This window comes from Rhinopithecus roxellana, chromosome 14, assembly GCF_007565055.1.
Source record: "Rhinopithecus roxellana isolate Shanxi Qingling chromosome 14, ASM756505v1, whole genome shotgun sequence".
In the NCBI taxonomy this organism is placed as follows: Eukaryota; Metazoa; Chordata; class Mammalia; order Primates; family Cercopithecidae; genus Rhinopithecus; species Rhinopithecus roxellana.
The window spans coordinates 36295729-36318161 of NC_044562.1; the positions used below are offsets into that span (position 1 = coordinate 36295729).

Here is a 22433-nt window from a genome sequence, read left to right on the forward strand (position 1 = left end):
TCTTCAGAGCTGGCAGGCAGGAACATTTAAGTCTGCTGAAGCTGCACTCACAGCTGCCATTTCCCCCAGGTGTTTTGTTCCAGGGAGATGGGAGTTTTACCTATAAGCCCCTGACTGCGGCTGCTGCCTTTCTTTCAGAGATGCCCTGCCCAGAGAGGAGGAATCTAGAGAGGCAGTCTGGCTACAGTAGCTTTGTGGTGCTGAGGTGGGTTCCACCTACTCCAAACTTCCTGGTGGCTTTATTTACACTGTGAGTGGAAAAACGCCTACTCAAGCCTCAGTAATGGTGGATACCCCTCCCCCACACCAAGCTCGAGTGTCCCAGGTTGACTCAGTCTGCTGTGCTGGCAGCAAGAATTTCAAGCCAGTGGGTCTCAGCTTGCTGGGCTCTGTGGAAGTGGGATCTGCTCAGCAAGACAACTTGGCTCCTGACTTCAGCTCCCTTTCCAGGGGATGAACAGTTCTGTCTCTCTGGGGTTCCAGGCACCACTGGGGTACGAACCAAAAAACACCCTGTAGCTAGCTCAGTGTCTGCCCAAATGGCCACCCAGTTCTGTGCTTGAAACCCAGGGCCCTAGTGGTGTAGGCACCCAAGGGGATCTCCTGGTCTGCGGGTGCAAAAGCCATGGGGAAAGTGTAGTATCTGGGTCAGATATCACCGTCCCTCATGGCTTCCCTTGGCTGGGGAAGGGAGTTCCCTGACTCCTTGTGCTTCCTCAGTGAGGCAGCACCCCACCCTGCTTCTGCTCACCCTCCGCGGGCTGCACCCACTGTCTAACCAGTCCCAGTGAGATGAGCTGGGTACCTCAGTTGGAAATGCAGAAATCACCCGCCTTCTGCACTGGTCTCACTGGAAGCTGCAGACCACAGTTGTTCCTATTTGGCCATATTGCCCTGGACCTCCCCAGCACCATTTATTAAACAGGGAATCCTTTCCCCATTGCTTTTTTTTATCAGGTTTGTTCAAGATCAGATGGTTGTAGATATGTGTGGTCTTATTTGAATTCTCTATCCTGTTCCATTGATCTGTGTCTGTTTTTGTACCAGTACCATGGGCATAGTATGTTTTAAATCAGTGTCATGAAAGATTATGAAATTAGCATTTACCTCCCAATTTAAGTCCATTGTTTTATTACTTTTGTAATACATAATTTTGTTCTGAAACAATAATTTCCACAGTTGCATCTTAATATTTACTATCAATACTTTTACTAGGATTTCTTTATTGTTTGTTTCATTCCCCTCCATTTTTGTTTGTTTGTTTGTTTGTTTTGTTTTGAGATGGACTCTCACTCTGTCACACAGGCTGGAGTGCAGTGGCACAATCTCGGCTCACTGCAACCTCTGCCTCCTGGGTTCAAGTGATTCCCCTGCCTCAGCTTCCCAAGTAGCTGGGACTACAGGCATGTGCCACCAAGTCCAGCTAATTTTTTGTAATTTTAGTAGAGATGGGGTTTCATCATGTTAGCCAGGATGGTCTCCATCTCTTGACCTCATGATCCACCCACCTCAGCCTCCCAAAGTGCTGGGATTACAGGCGTGAGCCACTGCACCCCAGCCTGCCCCACCTATTTTTTTATGGTTGTTTTTTTCTTTTCTTCCTCAACTTTACTAAATTGTAAATAACGAAAAATGGTATACATTTACAGTGTATAGCATGATGGTTGGATATATGTACACATTGTGAAATGATTACCCCAATCAAGCTCATCCATCACCTCACATGGTTATCCTTTTTTTTTTTGTTTGCAGTGAGAACATTGAAGGTACCTTAAGTCTTAGCAATTTTCAAGTATATAATACGTTATTATTAACTATAGTCATGCTATACAGTAGATCTCCAGGGCATATTCTTCCTTTAGAACTGAAACTCTATACCCTTTGACCAACATCTCCCATCTCACTCCCCATCCCCAGCCCCTGGCAACCACCATTCTTCTCTCTGCTTCTATGAGTTCGACTTTTTCACGTTCTACATTAAATGAAATCATGTAGTATTTGTCTTTCTGTGCTTGGCTTATTTCACTTAGCATAATGTCCTCCAGGTTCATCCATGTTGTCATAAATGACAGGATCTCCTTCTTTGTTCAGGCTGAACAGTATTCCATTGTGTATATAGATACTACATTTTCTTTATCCATTCACCGATTGATGGAGCCTAAGGTTGGTTCCATATCTTGACTATTATAAATAATGCTGGAGTGAACATGGAAATGCAGATATCTCTTTAACATACTCACTTCATTTCCTTTGGAGGTGTATACACAGTAGTGGAATTTCTAGATCACGTGATAGTATTTTTAATTTTCTGAGAAATCACCCTACTATTTTCCAAAATGGCCATACTAATTTACATTCCCACCAGCAGTGTACAAGGATTCCCTTTCCTCCACATCCTTGCCAGAGATCATTTTTGTTCCTTGTAAAGCCCTTTTTATCACAGGGGTTCTGTATTGGGATGTGGCAATTGCTACTTCCTTTGCCACTTTCCCCCTGCTTCACCTACAGCAGTAGTATTCCTCAGGCTAGATAGTAGACAAGAAAAATTGTAGAAACATGATGTATCCATCAGTTCTGCCTCCCCTGTTATTAAGGCAGGATTATTAATTATTTTAATTATTATCCTAATTGTTAATAGGGTCTCTGTGGAGATATTTTGTGCTTCTACCTCACCCTGACCAGTACATACTTCTGCACTCAAGACTCTAAAGTATCTCTGAGGAGGTCTTCCAGAACATCGACCTCTAGGGAAATCTTTATCCTTTCTGAAGCCTGAGGAGGCTTCAGAATCCTCCCTTATGTTGGTCCAACTTGCACAGCACTTGGCAGACTTTCTACATTGTGTATAGTTTAGGAGTCATAGGCGTTTTCTTCTTTAATTGATGATGGCATTTTAAAAATCTATATTTTGTTCTTTTTGTTGTTTTCTGGTTTGCAAGGAGCAGGTAGTGAGATAAGAATGCTTTTACATTTGATTTTTTTGTCAGAATCTCTTTCGGCATTAAATCGTATTTTTAATTCCTGATATCAGATACTTACCATCAGAATATATGCACTATTTAATGGAATCTAATAAAGCCTTTCTGAAAATATTGCTCATCATTACCTTATAACTTGTACTTTGTGTGGTATTTCCATACAAAATATTTGCATGTTTTTGTTTTGATATTGTTTCTAGTAGCGGGTATAATCTGACTAATATATAACTTAATGAATAGAGTGGGATGGTTTACAGTTGAAGTGTTTTTTTCCCTAAAATTAAGAACTTCAGGACTTTTCTTGTGAGTGTTATAGTCAGATTTCCTTTTTTTAAAAAAAAAAAGTTACCATCTTCACTCACTTATTTCAATGATTATTTTAAACTTTTGCCAAGTCCTCAGTACTACCAGATTGCACCCACTCCACCACCTGCCCATGTCATTCTGAGAATATAGCTTTGCCTTCTCTTTTGCAGTGTAAGTAAGAACCAATTTGTGAAAACCAACTCAAGCTCCAACCCCTGAAACACAAACTTACCTATATCCTAACTCATCCTTAGCTTCTTATATTTATTTAGTGACATTCAGTCTTGTCCAAGGTTATTTCTACCTCTTGCAGTCTAGATGCTATCAATTCCCTCCTCCTCAGGGACCTCATTCCATCTACTGTTCTTTTTCTCTCTTGTATTTGAAGTCTTCTTCTCTCCATTGGTTTACAGCTTCACCACTTACTAACTGTGTTACTTTGAGGAATTGCTTAACCCTTCATAGTCCTGCTTTCATAATTTATTTGTAAAACGAGGACATCAGGAAAAACTATTTTGCAGGATTGATGTGAAGACTAGAGATATGGTATACAAGGTTCTTTGTATAATGCCCAGCACCTTGTAAGAGGCAATATTGTCCTGTGACACACACTCCCACCAATTCCCTAATTTTCTGCTACTTTTCAAAGCCAAGCTTCTAGAAAAAGTAGTTTACATTCAAAATTTCTGCTACTTCATTACCCATTCACTCCTCACCTGCTGAAGTCTACTTCATTACCTTTCTGCTGAGGCTTCGTTGGGTAAAGGTCCTCAATGACTTTCTAACCGACACAAACTTTCCTTTCTTTTTATCTTATTTGACTTCCCAGAGACATTGTACCTACTCTCTAAAACTCTTCCTACCCTTGGTTTCCATAATACTACTCTCTTCTGGCAATGCTTTTACCTCCTTTTGTTTTCCTTTTTAAGCAGATTTCATATTTGGTTCTCCATTCTTTCACCACATATACTCACTCTGATGTTATCATCCATAGCCATATATCTAGCCCCAGTCTCACTCCTGAGTTTTAGACTGCACTATCCACTACAATAGCCACTAGCCACATGTGGCAATTGAGCACTTGAAATGTGGTAAGACCGAATTGAGATGTCCCCTAAGTGTAAAATACATACTGGGTTTTCAAGACACAGCATGAAGAAAGAATGTAAAACATCTTGCTAATGTTTATATTGATTGTACTTTTATATGATAATATTTAATATGTATTAGTTTAAATAAAAGACATTACTAAAAATTAATTCAACTTTTTTTTTTTTACTTTTCTAACATGACACTGGGAAAATTTTAAATAACATATGTAGCTCACATTATGTTTCTATTTGACAGTGCTGGTCTAGAGCCACATCTATCAACAGTATACCTCTACTAGAATTCCTACAAATACCACAAATTTTGTATATCACAAACCTAACTCCTTCTCTCCAACCCCTCACATACAATTACATGAGTACTGAGCTTTCCTTGTCTTCTATATTCCAGTGAATGGTACCACCATCTGCTGGACAAGCCATAACTGCATTTACATAATCTCTTCCCTTGCCTATTATATCCCTATATGTATCTATAGAACTTATGAGCATTCTGACTACTATTTCCCTCATCAGATTATAAGTTAATTCATATATTAACTCATCAGATTATAAAATTAAACATAAGGGAATGTGTTTTTAACTGTTTCTACATTGTATAGCTAGATGATTAGTATATTGTAAATGCTGAGTAAATATTTTGAATTAATAAATGAAAGGTGATATTTTTTCTCTCTTTTTTTGTAATAGCCTTATTCTGACCATGGAGTTCAAGCAACATATCACCAGGTTTATGCTCCAAGTGCCATCAGTATGCCTGCGCCTGTGATGCAGCCTGAACCAATTAAAGTAAGAAGTTTGTTTTGACTTTTTACTTTGTATTTATTCCATTGTATTTCAAGTTTTCCAACTTTCTCTTCTAGAAAGGAACAACTTTGGATATTTACATCATATTTGTGATCAGAAGTACAGAATTAGCAAATTCTTTCGTGTGAAGGAAACATAATTCTAAATTAACTATAATGGTCTTTTTTTATTTGTTGTGGTAACATATGCAACTTAAAATTTTTCTATTTCAACCATTGTTAAGTGTGCAATTCAGTGGCATTAATTACTTTCACAATGCTATGCAACCATCACCATTGTTTCCAAACCCCAGGTTGAAACTCTGCACCCATTAAGCAAAATCTCCTCCTTCGTGCTTCTTCCCAACCCCTAGTCCCTGGCAACCTCTAATCTACATTCTATCTATATGAATTTGCCTATTCTAGATATTTAATATACAGTACTCTGGTTTTTATTATCTATGTTGATGACATGTGACATTTATGGGGAGATTAAAACAATTAATGATCTCCTCTTCCAGTTTGGGAATCATATTCATGCCTTCTTAGTCAGATTCAGGCCAAAGAATGATAATCTAGTTATACCCATGTATATCCTCAATATATTTTGACCATCTACTATGTAGCAGGGAATTCTTCCTATTCCCTCATGAACAAGTTTCTTAGTGAAACTCTTGCATCATCCCTTTAAGGAAATGAACTTTATCTGCAGTAAAGAGCAACTGTTGAGATGGTAATATTAATTCTGTGTACAGTGTACTTTGGTGAGGAAGATAGGCGTAGTCTTTGCATTAAAATAATGGATATTAGCTATTTCACACTCATATTTATGTTCTGGCCCATCCTATGTGTTGAACTCAATACCAAGACAGTCTACTTTAAGGAACCTCCCGATCTTCTTGTGTCCCTTCACCCCATTACCACTCACCGCCATTACCACTCACTGCATCCCTTCATTGACTTTACCACTATACACCAAACATGAAATAAAACAATAATTTTGACATATTGTCAAAACCTATACTGTTACTAAACGTTACTTACAGAGGCTTCATTTTTAGTATTGTTAGAATATCTAAAACAAACTTCTTCTGTCATTAACATTTACTCCAAATATACTTCTGCAGAAATGGCTGATATTGCTATGCCATATTATGTAAGTGATAGTTATTTTCAGTTACTGAGAGAGAGCTATATCACAAGTGATGGAAATTGTATAATTTATACAATTATACAAACTGAATAATTTGAATAGAGGACGGAGTGGTGGGTGGTATTTGGATAGGAGAAATTTCCAAAGGATGTTAATGTTAAACATTCTCAAAATTTAATTCTTCTAGCTTAAGAGTATATATTTCTCTAAATTTTCTTAGATCTGTGATTAGGTAACACCAAAAATTGTACAGAGAAACTGGTATCTTACTCTTCAATATAGTCATATAAAGATTACCAATTCTGGCCAAGTGTGGTGGCTCATGCCCGTAATCCCAGCACTTTGGGAGGCCAAGGTAGGAGGGTTGCTTGAAGCCAGGAGTTTGAGACCATAGTGAGAGCCTGCCTCTACAAAATAAAAATTTTGAAAACTAGCCGGGCATGGTGGTGCACCCCTATAGTGCTAACTACTCAGGAGGCTGAAGCAGGCTGATCACTTGAGCCCAAAGGTTCAAGGTTACAGTGAGCTATGATCACGCCATTGCATTCTAGTCTGGGCAACAGAGTGGGACCATGTGTATCTCTAAAATTAAAAAAAAATAATAATTACCAATTCCTCTTTTGTTAGAGACAAAAAAAAAATAGACTTCCAAAGTCAAAACTGAAACACCAGACAATTATGTAGAATTTTGTGTTTCTCATTTTTATTTTTTAAGATTAAATGTTCTATGCATTTTGTACTCAATATTTTTCTTTAAGTGATTTAGTGACCCTCAATACAAAATGATGCCCCACTCAGAGACAGAAACTCCAAAACCACTTCTGTAGTTTTCTAGAACTGTATAATGCTGTAGAAATGCTTTAATATGCATGTATTACTATGTGGCAAATTATTTTTATTTATAGTGCATTTGTATTATAACATGGAAATCTTAATATACAAATGTTGTTCTACATCACAAAACAATCTTTTCCTAGAACATATTACTAATATTAAAATATTAGTGAATGACATTTGAAACATTAGCCTTTTTTTACTTCCAATGCAAATTTTCTCTAGTACCAAAAATCTTGGTGACTTTTAAAATAGAAAGGTGGAAATATTCTTTGGAAGAGTAGTTGTTTTTATAAGTGTAAAACTCATTTTTAAAACTCTAATGATTACAACTTTATAAATGTTAATTGAGGATATCCCAAAGTAGGAATTTCAGATGTCAAAACTATCTTGAAGCAACAAATCTATTCCATAAAATAGAAACCTTATGCAGAGTTCGAAGCACAAGTCTAACTGCTGTGAAGTACTGTTTACCAGAAATTACTCATTGACTGTAAGCCACAGCCTACATACTCTGTCAAATCAAATACAAAAATGAATAAATACAAAACAGACAAATATAGAGGTAAATAGATAAATATGATACTAATTAGGGCCATCATTCCCTAATTCAGCAGTAACATCTCACACAGAAACAAGTTTTAGGCCACGTGTGGTAACTCACACCTGAACCCCAGCACTTTGGGAGGCCAAGGCGGGAGGATCACTTGAGCCAGGAGTTTGAGGCCAGCCTGGCAATATGGCGAGACCCCATCTGTAATTTTAAAAAAGAAAAAAAAGAGAATTAAGTTCTAAAGTCAAAAAAGCAAAACCACGTAACGTCAAAATTATCCCACTGAACTAGACTAGGAAAGAACAAAAGGGAAATCTGTATTTCTGGGTATATGAACTATTATGTTTCTAAGATAAATATCAAATCCCAAGGTATAAAGGGTATGAGTGGAGAATTCTAAAGTGTTTCGGTTTTCTTACAGTGTTCTTACATTTTTGCATTAATATTAGTATCTAATAAAATTGTTCTCATATGGATTAAATTTAATGTGTATTTTATTTAACTCCCATGTCTACTAACAATCGATGAAAACATACAGCTATTAAGGATCATATTTAACCACTTGCCCAGGCTATAAGGAATTTCTTCTAGTTAAAGTACTGATGGAACTTAAATGAAAAACACAAGTAATGGTCTACAAAGTGTGATTCAGAAATAAATTGGAGAGGGATCTGAACTACTACCACTATCTGCTTCTAGTTCAGAGGCCTGGAGCATGCACTACCTAAAAATTAGCAACTATCTCTACTTTACAAAAAGATTCCACTGCCAGTATCTTTTTCGCAACCATTTCCTCATTTGAGTATCATTAATACTTCTTATAAATCAATTTAGAGACTAAAATTGTGTTGTATTCTGAAAAACCTAGGAAGGACAAGTATAAAGCAATGTAATCTAGAGAGCAGAGGCAGGAAAAGCTGGTGCTTTGTAGCTCTGAATATATAAGGAGGGTATACATTTTCATGTATGCTATATATAGTCAAACAATAGACAGCCTCAGATTCTCTAGAATAAGTTTTTTACTTATAAATAACTAAGCAGGAGGAGTAATAAATGCTCATCCACTTAGACATTAGAAATTGTGTAGGTTCTGTGTCCACCAAGCCTCTTTTGATGTAAATCTAAAAGAGGGGACCATAGCACAGTAAGGAGAATCAAGTGTTCATGACACCAGTTCTAATTGTCATGGGTAGCTCCCCATTCAAGAATGAGTAAACAGAAAAGTATATATTTATATTATATGGATTCTGTGAAAAATAATTGAATATGGCACTACATTGAAGGCAAGGATGAATAGTATAAATATGTATATATGTATAAGAACATATGTATGAGAGGAAATTAAATATAATTTTTAAGATATATCCTATGTTCTCAGTAATAGATCTTTTAAAAACAATTGCAAACCGAAAAATAGGAAAAATGAAATGGTTGCTGGCTAGTGTAAGAAAATACTGCCCAAAAGCTATTGACATGATGGAAAGAATCATATTTGCCTTTGTCATAATGGGCCAGTAGTCACATAAGAAAATGAAACCCTTGATAGAGAAGGATATTTTTAATTCTTCCAGAATGTAAAAGACAATAACATGAAAGATGAAATGATGAGATAAAATGCTAGAATAGAGAGAGCAGAGAGACAGGTCCAACCAAAAAATAATAATTCTCAAGAAAAGAATACAGAATAAATGGAACAAAAAGAATGTGCAGAAATTTTAACAGCAAAACAAAAACAAAAACACTGTGACTTGAATTTACAAATCAAAAAAGAATTCATCATGCCTCAAGCAAAATTAATGAGAGGCAACCCATGCATAGATATCCTGGCAGTTATCTTTCCCCCATCATCCCATCCCATCAAATGTCCCTGGCCTTTTAACCTGTTTTTTAACATTTTATTTTGAAATAATTTTACACTTACAGAAAGGTTGTAAAAATAATACATAGAGTTCATGTATCTCTTCACTCAACTTCTAATTTTAACAGCTTACATAATCGAAACAATTAGCAAAACCAAGAAATTAGCATTCATAAAGTACTATTAAGTAAACTACAGAACTATTAAGTAAAGTACAAACTTCACCATCTTTTTCACTTATGTTCTTTTTCTGTTCTAGGATCTAATCTAAGATCCTACATTAATTTGTCATGTCTCCTTATTCTCTACCAATCTGTGGCATTTACATAGTCTTTTATTGTCTTTCATGACCGTGATACTTTTTTAAAAAACTGATTATTTTGTAGAACACTCTTCACTTTGAGTTTGGCCTATGTTTTCTCTTAATTAGATAAAGGTTATGAATTTGGGACAATAATACCACAGAGGTGATATGCCCTTATCAGTGTGTCATATCAGGGGATATGAGAGGCCAATATGTCTAATTACTGGCAATGTTAACTTTGATCACTTTAAGCTTAAAAAGTAACTTGCCCACAGTAGCATAGTTGAGTAAGTGGCAGATCCAGGATTCTAATCCAAGCATGCTTTCTACCATGGAGAAAAAGTTAGCCGGTTTCTTAAATCCTTGCAGTGAAGATCCCTGACAAACTATGCACAAAGAACTTCCCATTAGGATTTTAGTGCGTCCCTCTTAACTATGAACATGCAGCCACGTTAGAAGAAAACCTCTAGAGTGAGAGAACAAAATAAACAGAAAAAAAGAAATTCATAAGAAACATACAATGCAGGGAGCAGAAGAAAATGTCAAAGAAACTACAATTAATATCCTCTCCAAAATAGGCAAAAACTAATGAGAAGTGGTACATGCATAGACAGCCTGATACTTTTTCTCTCAAACATCTGTCCTTTTAATTTGTTTAGCCTTGCATTTTGAAATAATTTCATATTTACTGAGAAGTTATAGAAATAATAGAGTTTCTGTATATCCTTCACCTACTTCATCCTTTGGCTAGAGGGCACTGGCACAGGAAATGAACATCAGTACAGTCCTCTAAACTATACACCTTTTTCTAAAATGTCACTAGTTTTTTCACTAATGTGATAACTGAAATATGTGTGAGTTAAATATTAAAGGCAAAAGTTTTCAGAAAGTAGCATCAAAAAAGACTGAGGTGAATAATAATAGAAAAAAGATAAAATTAGATTAATCCAAGAAGTCAAATATTTTTTAAATTGAAGAAAGGAATAGAGAAAATCATTTGGAGGAAATTATCAATAAATTAATACAAGAAACTTAAGGACAAGAGTCTCTAAATTGAAAGGGCCTACCAACTACTTGCCACGATTACTGCAAAAGACTCACACTAAGGCCAGTTATTTCAGAATGGCAGGAATAATAGAAAAATTCCAAAAGCTTCTAAAGAGAGAAAATAGATCACATTTCCCCTTGATCTTATCCATTTTTTAAAATAGATTTTACAATAACTTTTACCTCAAATGTATCATATAACCTAGAAATAATTACGTCTCAATGGTTCACTTTGTAAGAAAGTTTAGTGTATTTTTTGCAGTAATTTTCTGCTTTCTTTTTCATTATGCAGACTTTAAATAGAATTCTATCAATTTCAGTTAGTTTCTCTGTGAACAACTAAATCAGATAAAAAACATTGAGATAAAATTCCATTCCATACATTTTCTTTGCCATTCTTTCTTAAGTACTTTAGACCTTAGGTATATCATTCAAGAACCAGTGTTATTTAAGAGCGTTGTATTTTTTGTTTATATTTAAACTTCAAAATAATAACACATTTAAAAGTATTTGTACATTGCAGAACACTTTATCTTTGCAGAATAAATTCTTTCTGCAATGAGATATTCCTAACCCAAACTGTAGTAGCTCTTCATTGCAATGTGAAAGTAGCTGCCTATTTCTTCTTGTAAACCTTTAAGGAAGAGTTCTTCCTGTCATCCTGGAAATTTAAAGTAAGGTTTATTTAAAGGCCTCCTCATTCAACTTTAAAGTTTGGTCAAATAATTTTTACTTAAAAAATATTTATAGGATATCTTTTCTGTTCCATACTGTCAATTTTGTCTTATTCATATAATGCTTATATGAGCTGGAGATTACCTCAGTTCCCTTTATTTTCACTTCCTATATTGACTTTTGGTAAGTTTTTTTTTCTCATTTTTGAATGCTGCTCCTTAAGTAAGTTTCTTAAAAATAAGGAACGGAAATAAAAAATCAGATCAGTGTGTTTATCCTTCTAATCTGGAAAAAATATGTATATATTTAATTGGAGGATGGTATTACAACTATAGCTAAAATAGGCTGGGCACAGTGGTACATGCCTGTAATCCCGGCAATGTGGGACGCCGAGGTGGGCAGACCACTTGAGATCAGGAGTTCAAGACCAGCCTGACCAATGCAGTGAAACCCTGCCTCTACTAAAAATACAAAAAAAATTAGCTGGCCGTGGTGGTGCATACCTGTAATACCAGCAACCCGAAAAAAAAAAACAGCTAAAATAAAACTTTACTTAAGGATTTAAGTTATTATTGCCATTTCTGTTACATATTGCTACATACTGTCAAATATGGCAGAATCTTCATGTATTATGGGCCATTAGTCAACTCTATAAATCACATAAATAAGTTGCCCTTCACATAGAAATAACACACGGGCTCTACCATATAACAAGCCTTAAGCAAGAGCTCATTCTCAGTAGTTCATCAAACGTCCATTGAGCATGACATTTGAAGAATAATTTTGCAGTGCTGTAAATACAATTAATAAGACCTTACCCTCACAATAACTTTCAGCTTTCTTCATGACCTGAGCCCATAATTTTCTTGTAACTTTAACTGTTACTTTGGAATTGTCATTGGCTATTTCCTTTAAATATGGCAAAATTCAGTGCCAACATGTACTTTTTATTGAAACTGGCAGGACCTAAGTTAAATTATCTTGTTTTGGAAAGAAGTAAAAGGAATAAATGAGGGAAATATCAATAGATCTTCTCTAGGATATCAGGTTAAGTTATAAGTACTATAATGTACATTTCTAAAAATTCTTATGTGAACATTTGTGACTCAAAGGTATCACTTTTCTATTTTGAAATGAATAAATACTACCAGTCAGCAACAAGGCAAGGATGTCCCTTCACCATTTTTTTTCAACTAACAGTAAAACACAGAATAAATACAGATTTAACTTAACCATGGTAACAAGTGCACAATTACTTATCTTCCTAAATATCTAAACATATGTCTAGTTAATCCTGTTCTTTTAGTCTCAAAAGCACTAGTGTTTTATAGCTTCTTTCTCTCAAGGTTTCTATTAAACTTGTTATTTCTGATTTGTACTTTCATTTAATTAAAGTGAATCCAATATATTTAAGTCTGGTAATAAATTATTCTCACAGTATAAAGTTGTCTTACTTCAGGCTGCCGTAACAGCTATGTCATAGACTGGGTAGCTTATGCAACAAACATTTATTTCTCAAAGTTTTGGAGACAAAAAGATTGGAAAGTCCAACACTGAGGTGCTGGGAGGTCTAGTATCTGTTAAGGACTGACTTTCTGGTTTGCTGATGTCTGTCTTCTCATTTCTGCAAGGTGAAAAGCAGAGAGAGCAGAAGCAAGCTCTTTCCTGTCTCGTCTTACAAGGGCAGTAATCCCATTCATGAGAACTCACCCTCATGACCTAATTACCTCCCAAAGATCCTGCCTCCAAATGCCATCACACTGGGAACTGGGCTTTAACATATGAATGTGGCTGGGACACAAACATTCGGTCCATAGCAAGAATATGTTCACCCTATGCTCTTAAAGCATCTTATTAAGGTTTCCTTTCATAGTATATCAGAAGTTCTCAGCCTCAAAATTTCTTTCCAGCCTAGAAAGGTTAAACCAGTGGCCACAAAAGGGCCCAATAGTAAATGTTTTCAGTTTTACAGGCTTAAATACATAGTTGCTATCAAAACTATCCAGCTCTGCCATTGTAGCATAAAAGTAGCCATAGACATAACAGAAACAATGAGTAAGGCTGTGTTCCAGAAAAACTTAATCTATAAAACAGGTGATGAGCCAGATTTGACCTGCTGCCCATAGTTTTATGACCCTTGAGTTAATCCATTAACAGGTTAATGTATCCTCTTAAAGTATAATACGAAACATAGCATAAATTCATTTGTTATAATTTCATTTTTAATTATATCTTTTAAATCTACTTTTTAGTTTAACATGGATTATCTGACCCTGAGCCTCTGGGCTGTTTTGATATTTACATTTGCCATAAGCCCTTCCTAGCCAAAATACTTAAGTGGGGGGAAGTGTAACTAAAAGGTAATTTGAGATACTCATTCATTCCTGTGTAAGGATGACGATTGATTGATACAGTATTCTGAGTAAATCCTACTCAGAATGACAGGAAAAAGTAAATCTTTTATCGGGAAAAATCTTATTGTTTTATTTTCATATCCAATTATGGTTTTCCATTCTTAGTTTGAGCACTTACTTTCCTTGCATTCTGAGTCTATCATTCCTTCTAATTGAACATTCTTTTCTCCTTTTACCTAATGTTTTTTCTTTTCCCTTAGAACCTAGACTACATGGATAGGCAGTGTACTTTTCATGACATAAAATTCAACTTATGACACCTTAATCTCTTACAGAATAGTTTTTTAAACATTCTTTAGATAACATCTTCCTCTACTTTCAGGACATATGATGAGAGCAGGTAGCAGGATTTTGTATTCTACACATCATTAATATTTTTAATTTATCTGTCTTAGAAAGGTGTGGGGGAGAAATATAGGGGTATCTTTTTTATTCCATATGAAATTATTTCATATGAAATTATTTCTTCAATATTGCAATCTATTCAAACTACTCATCTTAAGATAATTACCAAGATATATTTCACAGCTTCTTATTAGCCAAATCCTAAGGGTCTTGTGCTAGTCCATGTCCTCTTAGATTTTATTTAATTCAATACTGTCACCTAGCCTGTCCTCAACTTTTATTATTCCTAAGATGTGACTCTCTTTCTTTGCCTTCAGTTTGATCTTTCAATGTCTCTTTAAGAAATATATTTCTTCCTCTCTTATCAACTACCTTAATTATAGCACAATTCTCTTTGTCCTCTAAACTGTCTTCCTAAGGGAGTTTTCTAAGTCCAGTGTTGTAAAAGAAGTCAAAAACAGTCTTGTATAATCAGAACCCTTCTACCAGACTGTCTAATGTCAATTTGGCACTGCGTCTTCTATGTCTTCTTCATCATTGTCTGGTACTAGTTCAGAAGCAGTCATCTCCATCAAGTTGTCTTTTGTAAATTCCTCTGGTGTAGTGTCTATTAGCTCTTTAATTTTTCTTAAATCTGTATCTTGAAACCACTCAATCCTCCACCATTTTTGCCATATCCATAATCTCTTTCATGATTTCCTTGATTGACTTTGTTGTAAATCCTGTGAAGTTAGGTACAACATCTAGACACAGTTTTCTCCAGTAGGAATTTATTATTTCAGGCTTGATGGTTTTCACAGCTTTTTCTATAACAATGGCATCTTCAATGCTGTAATCCCTCAGACTTGCATGATGTTCTCTCTTTTGGGGTTCTCTTGCATAGCATTAACAATTCTCTCCATAGAATATCATGTGTAATGAACCTTAGAGGTCCTTATGACCCTCTGAGGTTGAATTAGAGGCATTGTGCTTAGGGACAAGTAGATCACTTTGATGCCTTCAGTGCAAAAGTCTGGCATCTGGTGTTTATGTTTTCCCTTCAAGACTATTATTAGCAGCTTTATAGATAAGGGCAGTACTGATCATAAACCTGACTACATTTGCACAGAACACTAGAGTTAGCCTCTCCCTTCCTGCCTTAAATCCTGGTGCTTGCTTCTCTTCCTTATTAATAAAGTCTTTTGTGGCAATTTTTTTTTTCTTTTTTTTTTTTTTTTTTTTTTTTTGACTAAGGCACTTCTGCCTGCATTAAAAACCTGTTTAGGCAGATATCCTTTTTCTTCAGTGATTTTCTTAATGGCATCTTGGAACTCATCTGCTGCCTTTTGGAAGCTGTCTCTCCTGTTATCTTGACATTTTTTAAGCCAAACCTCTTTCTAAAATTATCAAACCACCTTTTAGAGGCATTAAATTATCCAGCTTTAGATCCTTCACCTTCCTTTTGCTTTAAGTTATCATATAATGACTTTGCTTTTTCTCGAATCATATTAGAGTCTATAGGTATGCCTTTCTTACCATAGCAATCCCACATCCACATAAAATCTGCATTTTCCAATACAAGATCAAAAGGTATTATTTTGCAAAAAGTGCAAGATGTTTGTGCCTACTGGCATAGTTGCAGCAATGCCTTCATGAATTCCTTTTTTTTTTTTTTTTTTTTTTTTTTTTTACAGTGGTCCTTAACACTGGATTCATTTGTCTTGAAATGGTGGGCACCCTCCGCTGCAGATCTCAATCTGCAGTATATATCAAGCAATTCAACTTTTTCTTGTAATGTCATGACTTTGCTTCTTGGGAGCACTTCCTGCATCACTAGTGGCATTTCATAAGGGTTCTATGGTGTTATTCAAGGTTTACAGTATTGCACTAAACACGAGAAATACGCGAAAAGTGAGAGAGATTAAATTTTACTTTGATATGCAATTTACTGGAGAGGTGAACTGCTCACACAGAGATAATTGTCATCACACGGTGTTTTGGGCAGACAAACTTGAGCTCACCATTTGAGCTTACTGCAATAGTAACAGGAAATGGCTATGAAATTTTTACAGTAGTACAGTATGTACTACAGTAAATTTTATGAAGTTATGATATAGTACTGCATCTTTACATTTGTTTACATTTCTCTCAACCGCAAATGGCACCATGTCTGTGTCTGTGTGTAGAAGTTTTGATAAATTTCAACTTTTTATTAAATATTTGTGTATATTTTATGGTAGTAAATGATAGAATGACCCTATATATATTTTATGCACTCATGACATGCCTAACTTTAAAAGTGCCTTATTAACTTTTTCAATATTTCTGGGCAGTAAAGCTCATCTGTAAGTTTTTTCAAATTGTTGCAAATCTCCAAAGAATTTTCTGATATATTTACTGAAAAAACTTCACATATAAGTGACCAGGCGCAGTGGCTCATGCCTGTAATTCCAGCACTTTGGGAGGCCAAGGCAGGGGAATCACTTGAGGCCAGGAGTTCAAGACCATCCTGGCCAACATGGCAAAACCCTGTCCCTACTAAAAATACAAAAATTAGCCAGGAATGGTGGTACATGACTGTAATCCCAACTACTCAGGTGGCTGAGGCATGAGAATCGCTTGAGCCCAGGAGGCAGAGGTTGCAGTGAGCTGAGATCATGCCATTGCACTCCAGCCTGGGCAAAAGAGTGAAATACTGTCTCAGACAAAAAAAAAAAAAGAAAAAACCTTCACATATATTTATTAAGTGCACCCATGCAGTCCAAACCCATGTTGTTCAAGGATCAGCTGTATTAATTTCTCTCTCCACTGCCAAAACCATTTTCAAAGCTCTATTACTGCCTAATGAGATTACTATGTATTTATTTTCTTTTTTTTTTTTTTTTTTGAGACAGAGTCTCACACTGTCGCCTAGGCTGGAGTGCAGTGACGTGATCTTGACTCACTGCAAGCTCTGCCTCCCGGGTTCAAGTGATTCTCCTGCCTCAGCCTCCCGAGTAGCTGGGACTGCAGGCGTGTGCCACCATGCCCAGCTAATTTTTCTATTTTTAGTAGAGACAGTGTTTCACCATATTGGCCAGGCTAGTCTCGAACTCCTAACCTCAGGTGATCCACCCACCTCGGCCTCCCAAATTGCTGGGATTACAGTCATGAGCCACCGCGCCCAGCCCAGGATTACTATATATTTCTTCAAGACTTCTACATCTTCACTTTCCATCTTTTAGTCATGCATAAAATCTGAATTTAGTTTTTTATCTGACATTAATTTTTCCCCTCTTATCACTCTTATCAACTTTTAGCCACACTCTTACCATTAAATATTATATTCTCTGCCCGGGAGCAGTGGCTCATGCCTGTAATCCCAGCACTTTGGGAGGCCGAGGTGGGTGGATCACCTGAGGTCAGGAGTTCGATACTTACCTGAGCAACACAGTGAAACCCCATCTCTACTAAAAATTCAAAAATTAGCCAGGCATGGTGGCATGCACCTGTAGTCCCAGCTACTCACAAGGCTGAGACAGGAGAATTGCTCGAGCCCGGGAGGCGGAGGTTGCAGTGAGCTGAGATCATGCCACTGCACTCCAGCCTGGGTGACAGAGTGAGACATATTCTCTCATTTTCCCATATTTATCAACCTAAATTATTCATATATGAATATACTGAAGTTAGCACTGCTCCTTGTTCTCTCAAGCACATTGAGGCTTTAACCAAGTAATTTCACATACATAAAATAGTTTGACTTCATGTATCTCTATTTTCTCCTGAGATGATCAGTATATACCGGGTTACAGCCAATAACCTCTAAGTAGTTAACTAGGTATGAATGGCTGTGTATTATCACAGTAGATCTAGTCATTCAACAAATGCTTACTGAGCACCTACCTTGTGCTTGCCATTATTCTAGACACTGGGAATACAGTTATGAACATTAGTAAATGGTACTGGACGGTATTAAACAGGCCAGGGAAATCTAGGCCAGTCTGTAGAGTTTGGTTTTAGCAAACACAACAAATTTGAGCCACTAGAGCCATGCTGTCTCCAATATGGTGCCCACTAGCCACATGAGGCTATTGAATTTCAATTTTAAATTAATTTAAATTAAATTAAAAATTCAGTTCCTGAGTTGCAACTAACCACATTTCAAGTGCTAATCAGCCACATGGGACTAGTGGCCACCATACTTAATAGTGTAATCGTAAAACATTCCCATCAATGTGGGCCATTCTATTGTACAGCGCTGCTCTAGAGATAGTGGAACAAATAAGGAAATTTTTGAGCCTATTCAAAATTTAAAATATGTCTTAGGACAGCATGATTCCCTAAATTAGAAGCTGGCCTAGGCCCAAATTGCCAAAAAGGTAGTAGTAACTAGGTTGATTCTTTGACCCAATCTAGTATTAACAACAACAAAAAAAATCCCAGGATGACACAGGTATATGGAATTCTTCTGAATTACACAGCATAAGTACCTGTATGCCTGTCCTACTTATGCCCACTTAAAGGATACTTTCGGGTTTTGGACATCTTTCTTTTTTTTTTTTTTTTTTTTTTTTTTGAGACAGAGTCTTGTTCTGTCACCCAGGCTGGAGTGCAGTGGTACAATCTTGGCTCACTGCAAGCTCTGCCTCCCAGGTTCATGCCATTCTCCTGCCTCAGCTTCCTAAGTAGCTGGGACTACAGGCGCCTGCCACCATGCCCGGCTAATTTTTTTGTAGAAACGGGTATTCACTGCATTAGCCAGGATGGTCTCAATCTCCTGACCTCGTGATCCACCCGCCTTGGCCTCCCAAAGTGCTGGGATTACAGGCGTGAGCCACCGCGCCCTGCCAGGGTTTTGGGCAGCTTTCTAAATAGCCTCCTGTGAAAAACACTATTCCCCTTTTAAAAACAAGTTTTTAAGACACACCTAATAGAAGGAAATGTTGAAACTCGTAATCTGTGCTGACCCATCCCTCATTTTATTTACTAAACATTTATACTGTAACACTAGACTATTAACACTGGAGATTGTCTAATACAGATTCTAAGCTCTCAGAGAGCAGGGACAAGCTTTTCCTGAGTTCTGGAGCCCTCCTAATTGCCAACCTCTCACTTTGTAACATTCTAATTTAATTTGTACCAAGGTTCTGCAAATATTTAGTGAATGTTGATTGATGGTCTGCACTCATCTGTTCTAACTTATGTTTTTTTTTTTTCCATTCAGTCTTCCTGATCTATATTTTCTCTTTACTTAACAGACAGTGTGGAGCATTCATTATTAAGACAATTGGGCAGCTCTAGTCCAGCTCAACTGATTTCTTGTCCAATGATCCTTGTGTGGCCGAGATCCAGCTTCAACGAACCAGCTAGAAGCTGCCCGTTGTGAAACTTAGTGCTAGTTAATACCTCACCATACTCAGTTATTCCACTATAAGCTGTCTAAATTTGATGAAATTTGCTTTTTCAGCTGTTCTACAAAATTATTTAGGTAGATGTGGCATGTTGGTTTTTTATGTGCTAATCTAACTGTAATGACTTTTTCTACAACATGTTTTATCCATTCCATAAATAATAACCTCATTGGGAATAGTGAGGTGTCTTTTATTTTCTCTGCTTTGTGTTATTTTTTCTTATCAAACTATTAGATGTTATGTTTCATATTATTTGATATTTATTTTCATATTTAGGATAAGAATCATTTTTAATTATAATACTTTTAATACTTTCATATATTTTACAACAGTATACTATTTAATCTTAATGACTTAATTCTATTTTTGCTTTGCTGTTTTGTCATTTAATATGCTTTTGTCTAATTTTTCATTCAGTTGTTACTGTTACTCCTTATTTAATTTTGCATCTGCCATGGTTTTCAGAATCTGAATAGTATTTATACTTCTTTTTTTATAACATTTTCCAAATATTAGAAATACCATCAACATGATCAATATTCTTGCCTTTTCATGTAATTTGACCATATTAAATTTTTTCTTCAATGTTTGAGACAACATTGAAATATTCCTATAACATAACTTATTTGGTATCAAATTTTATAAAATATGGATCCACCTTTGGAATTTTGATAAAAGAAGGGTTCATCTCTGACATGATCCCATAACATTGACTGAAATTCCACCAAATTAATGTTCTTTGAATGCTTTAATCCTTAAACCTTTTCTTCTTATATGCAACCAATATATTCAATTATATATATGATTAATTTTTAAAAGGACAATTGTTTTCATAAAATGCAAAACTATTTTTACACCAAAGGAAAATTTTAGATCCTGATTCTAAATCCAATTTTTACTATGAAATTGGAAAATAGATGGGATGGGGAGTCATTCATTGTTCAAAAGGTACAGAACAAATCATAGGGGTTTTTAATCTCTAAAATTTCTACAGTAGTACAGGAAATATTCCTCTTTACATTCATTTGCAGTTCTTTCACTGACCTCCTAATTTTAGGTGGAGGGGGCAGGCGAGCCATAAAAGTTGGTATTCCCCTGATAAATCTATCTCTTTCCTCTCCTGTTTCAACCCCAAATGTATTTCATGCTCAGCAGCAGAAGAAGAAATAATAGGATATGGATCACAAAGGTTTTTCTGGTGAGTCAAACAGGGTGTTTTCTTTTGAAACCGTAATGAATATGTTTGCCGTCAAATGGTTTCATGAGAACAGTAGAACCTTATGAATGTATACTAGCATACAAGGATCTCAAGTACATTAATTATTCTCAGTTTTAGGAATGTAAATAGATTAAGTCCCACAATGAAATTTCAAAACTTTTTGTTCTGTAAGTAAAAAATTACTAACCACTGATGTTCAAGATTTTCTTTTAATAGCACTATCCTTGAGAACCAAAAAGTTTATGTTTTGATTTTCAAATGTTAAACAAGATGCTAAACAAATCCTGGACTGTTAATAAAAATTAATGGTGTATTATTAGATAAGGAATTTTGATAATAATTGATACCCAAGTTTGTTTCTTCCACAGCTATATAGATTATATGCATACACATTTATACATGTTTATATACATATATAAACACATATATAATTTATGCACTTTCTTAGAATTTAGCTTTGAGAAGCTAATAAAAATTTTGAAGTTTGACAATTGAATAAATGAAGGATATCATTCAGCCTTCTTCATGGCTGAATTAAAAATTAATCATTAAAAATTAATGACGTATTATCAGATAAGGAATTTTGATAATAATTGATACCCAAGTTTGTTTCTTCCACAGCTATATAGATTATATGCATACACATTTATACATGTTGATATACATATATAAACACATATATGTATATATGCACTTTCTTAGAATTTAGCTTTGAGAAGCTAATAAAAATTTTGAAGTTTGACAATTGAATAAATGGAGGATATCATTCAGCCTTCTTCATGGCCTAGCTTAATAGCCCAAACATGTTACTTTTTTTTTTTTTAAGAGACAGTCTTGCTCTGGGGCCCAGGTTGGAATGCAGTTATGTGATCATGGCTCACTGTGACCTCAAACTCCTGGGCTCAAGCCATCCTTTCACCTCAGCCTCCCTAGTAGCTAGGATTACAGGCATGTACCACCACACCCAGCTAATTTTTTATTTTTTGTAGAGACAGGGTCTTACTAGGTTCCCCAAGCTGTTCTCAAACTCGGGCTCCAGTGATCCTCCTACTTTGGCCATCCAAAGTGCTGAGATTACAGGCATGAGCCATTGTACCCGGCCCCACACATGTTACTTCTAAAAACAGATAGATTGAGAGAACAAAAATTCTCCTTACATATACTAAGTAAAGCCCATTTTTTTATTTCTATTTTGTAGTATATCTCTAATAGATAATTTTGAAAATTAAGGTTTTACTTAGGACCCATTTCGAAAGGCCAATCTGAAGAAATTATCTGAAATTCACTGAGTGTTAGAATAAAATGGATAATACAGATATTAGTACATGTACCAAAATCACAAGGTAATAACTTTGCAGCCTGTTTTCCAAAAGTCTCTAATACAATCAGAGATAGAAGATGGTAACATGTCAAAAGACAAAGAATCTTGAGAAATTAGGCTTTAACTTCTTTTGTCAGCTGATTTCAGAAGAATGGCTTGGAAA

The 22433-nt window shown here is 35.7% G+C and overlaps 1 protein-coding gene across 4 annotated transcripts in view; it reads left to right on the forward strand.

Moving 5' to 3' along the window:
- Positions 1-21281, forward strand: part of BOLL (boule homolog, RNA binding protein) — a 61746-nt gene extending 40465 nt beyond the window's left edge. For 2 of the 4 annotated variants that reach the window (XM_010381634.2, XM_010381635.2), the window contains exons 10-11: positions 5084-5182; positions 19578-21270. In XM_010381634.2, coding sequence (XP_010379936.1) covers positions 5084-5182; positions 19578-19601 — 123 coding nt within the window. In that variant the 3' untranslated portion in view covers positions 19602-21270. Of the gene's footprint in view, positions 1-5083; positions 5183-19577 lie in introns of all 4 variants that reach the window. The other 2 variants (XM_010381637.1, XM_010381636.1) reach the window with 2 other exon arrangements.
- Positions 21282-22433: the final 1152 nt, after the last annotated feature.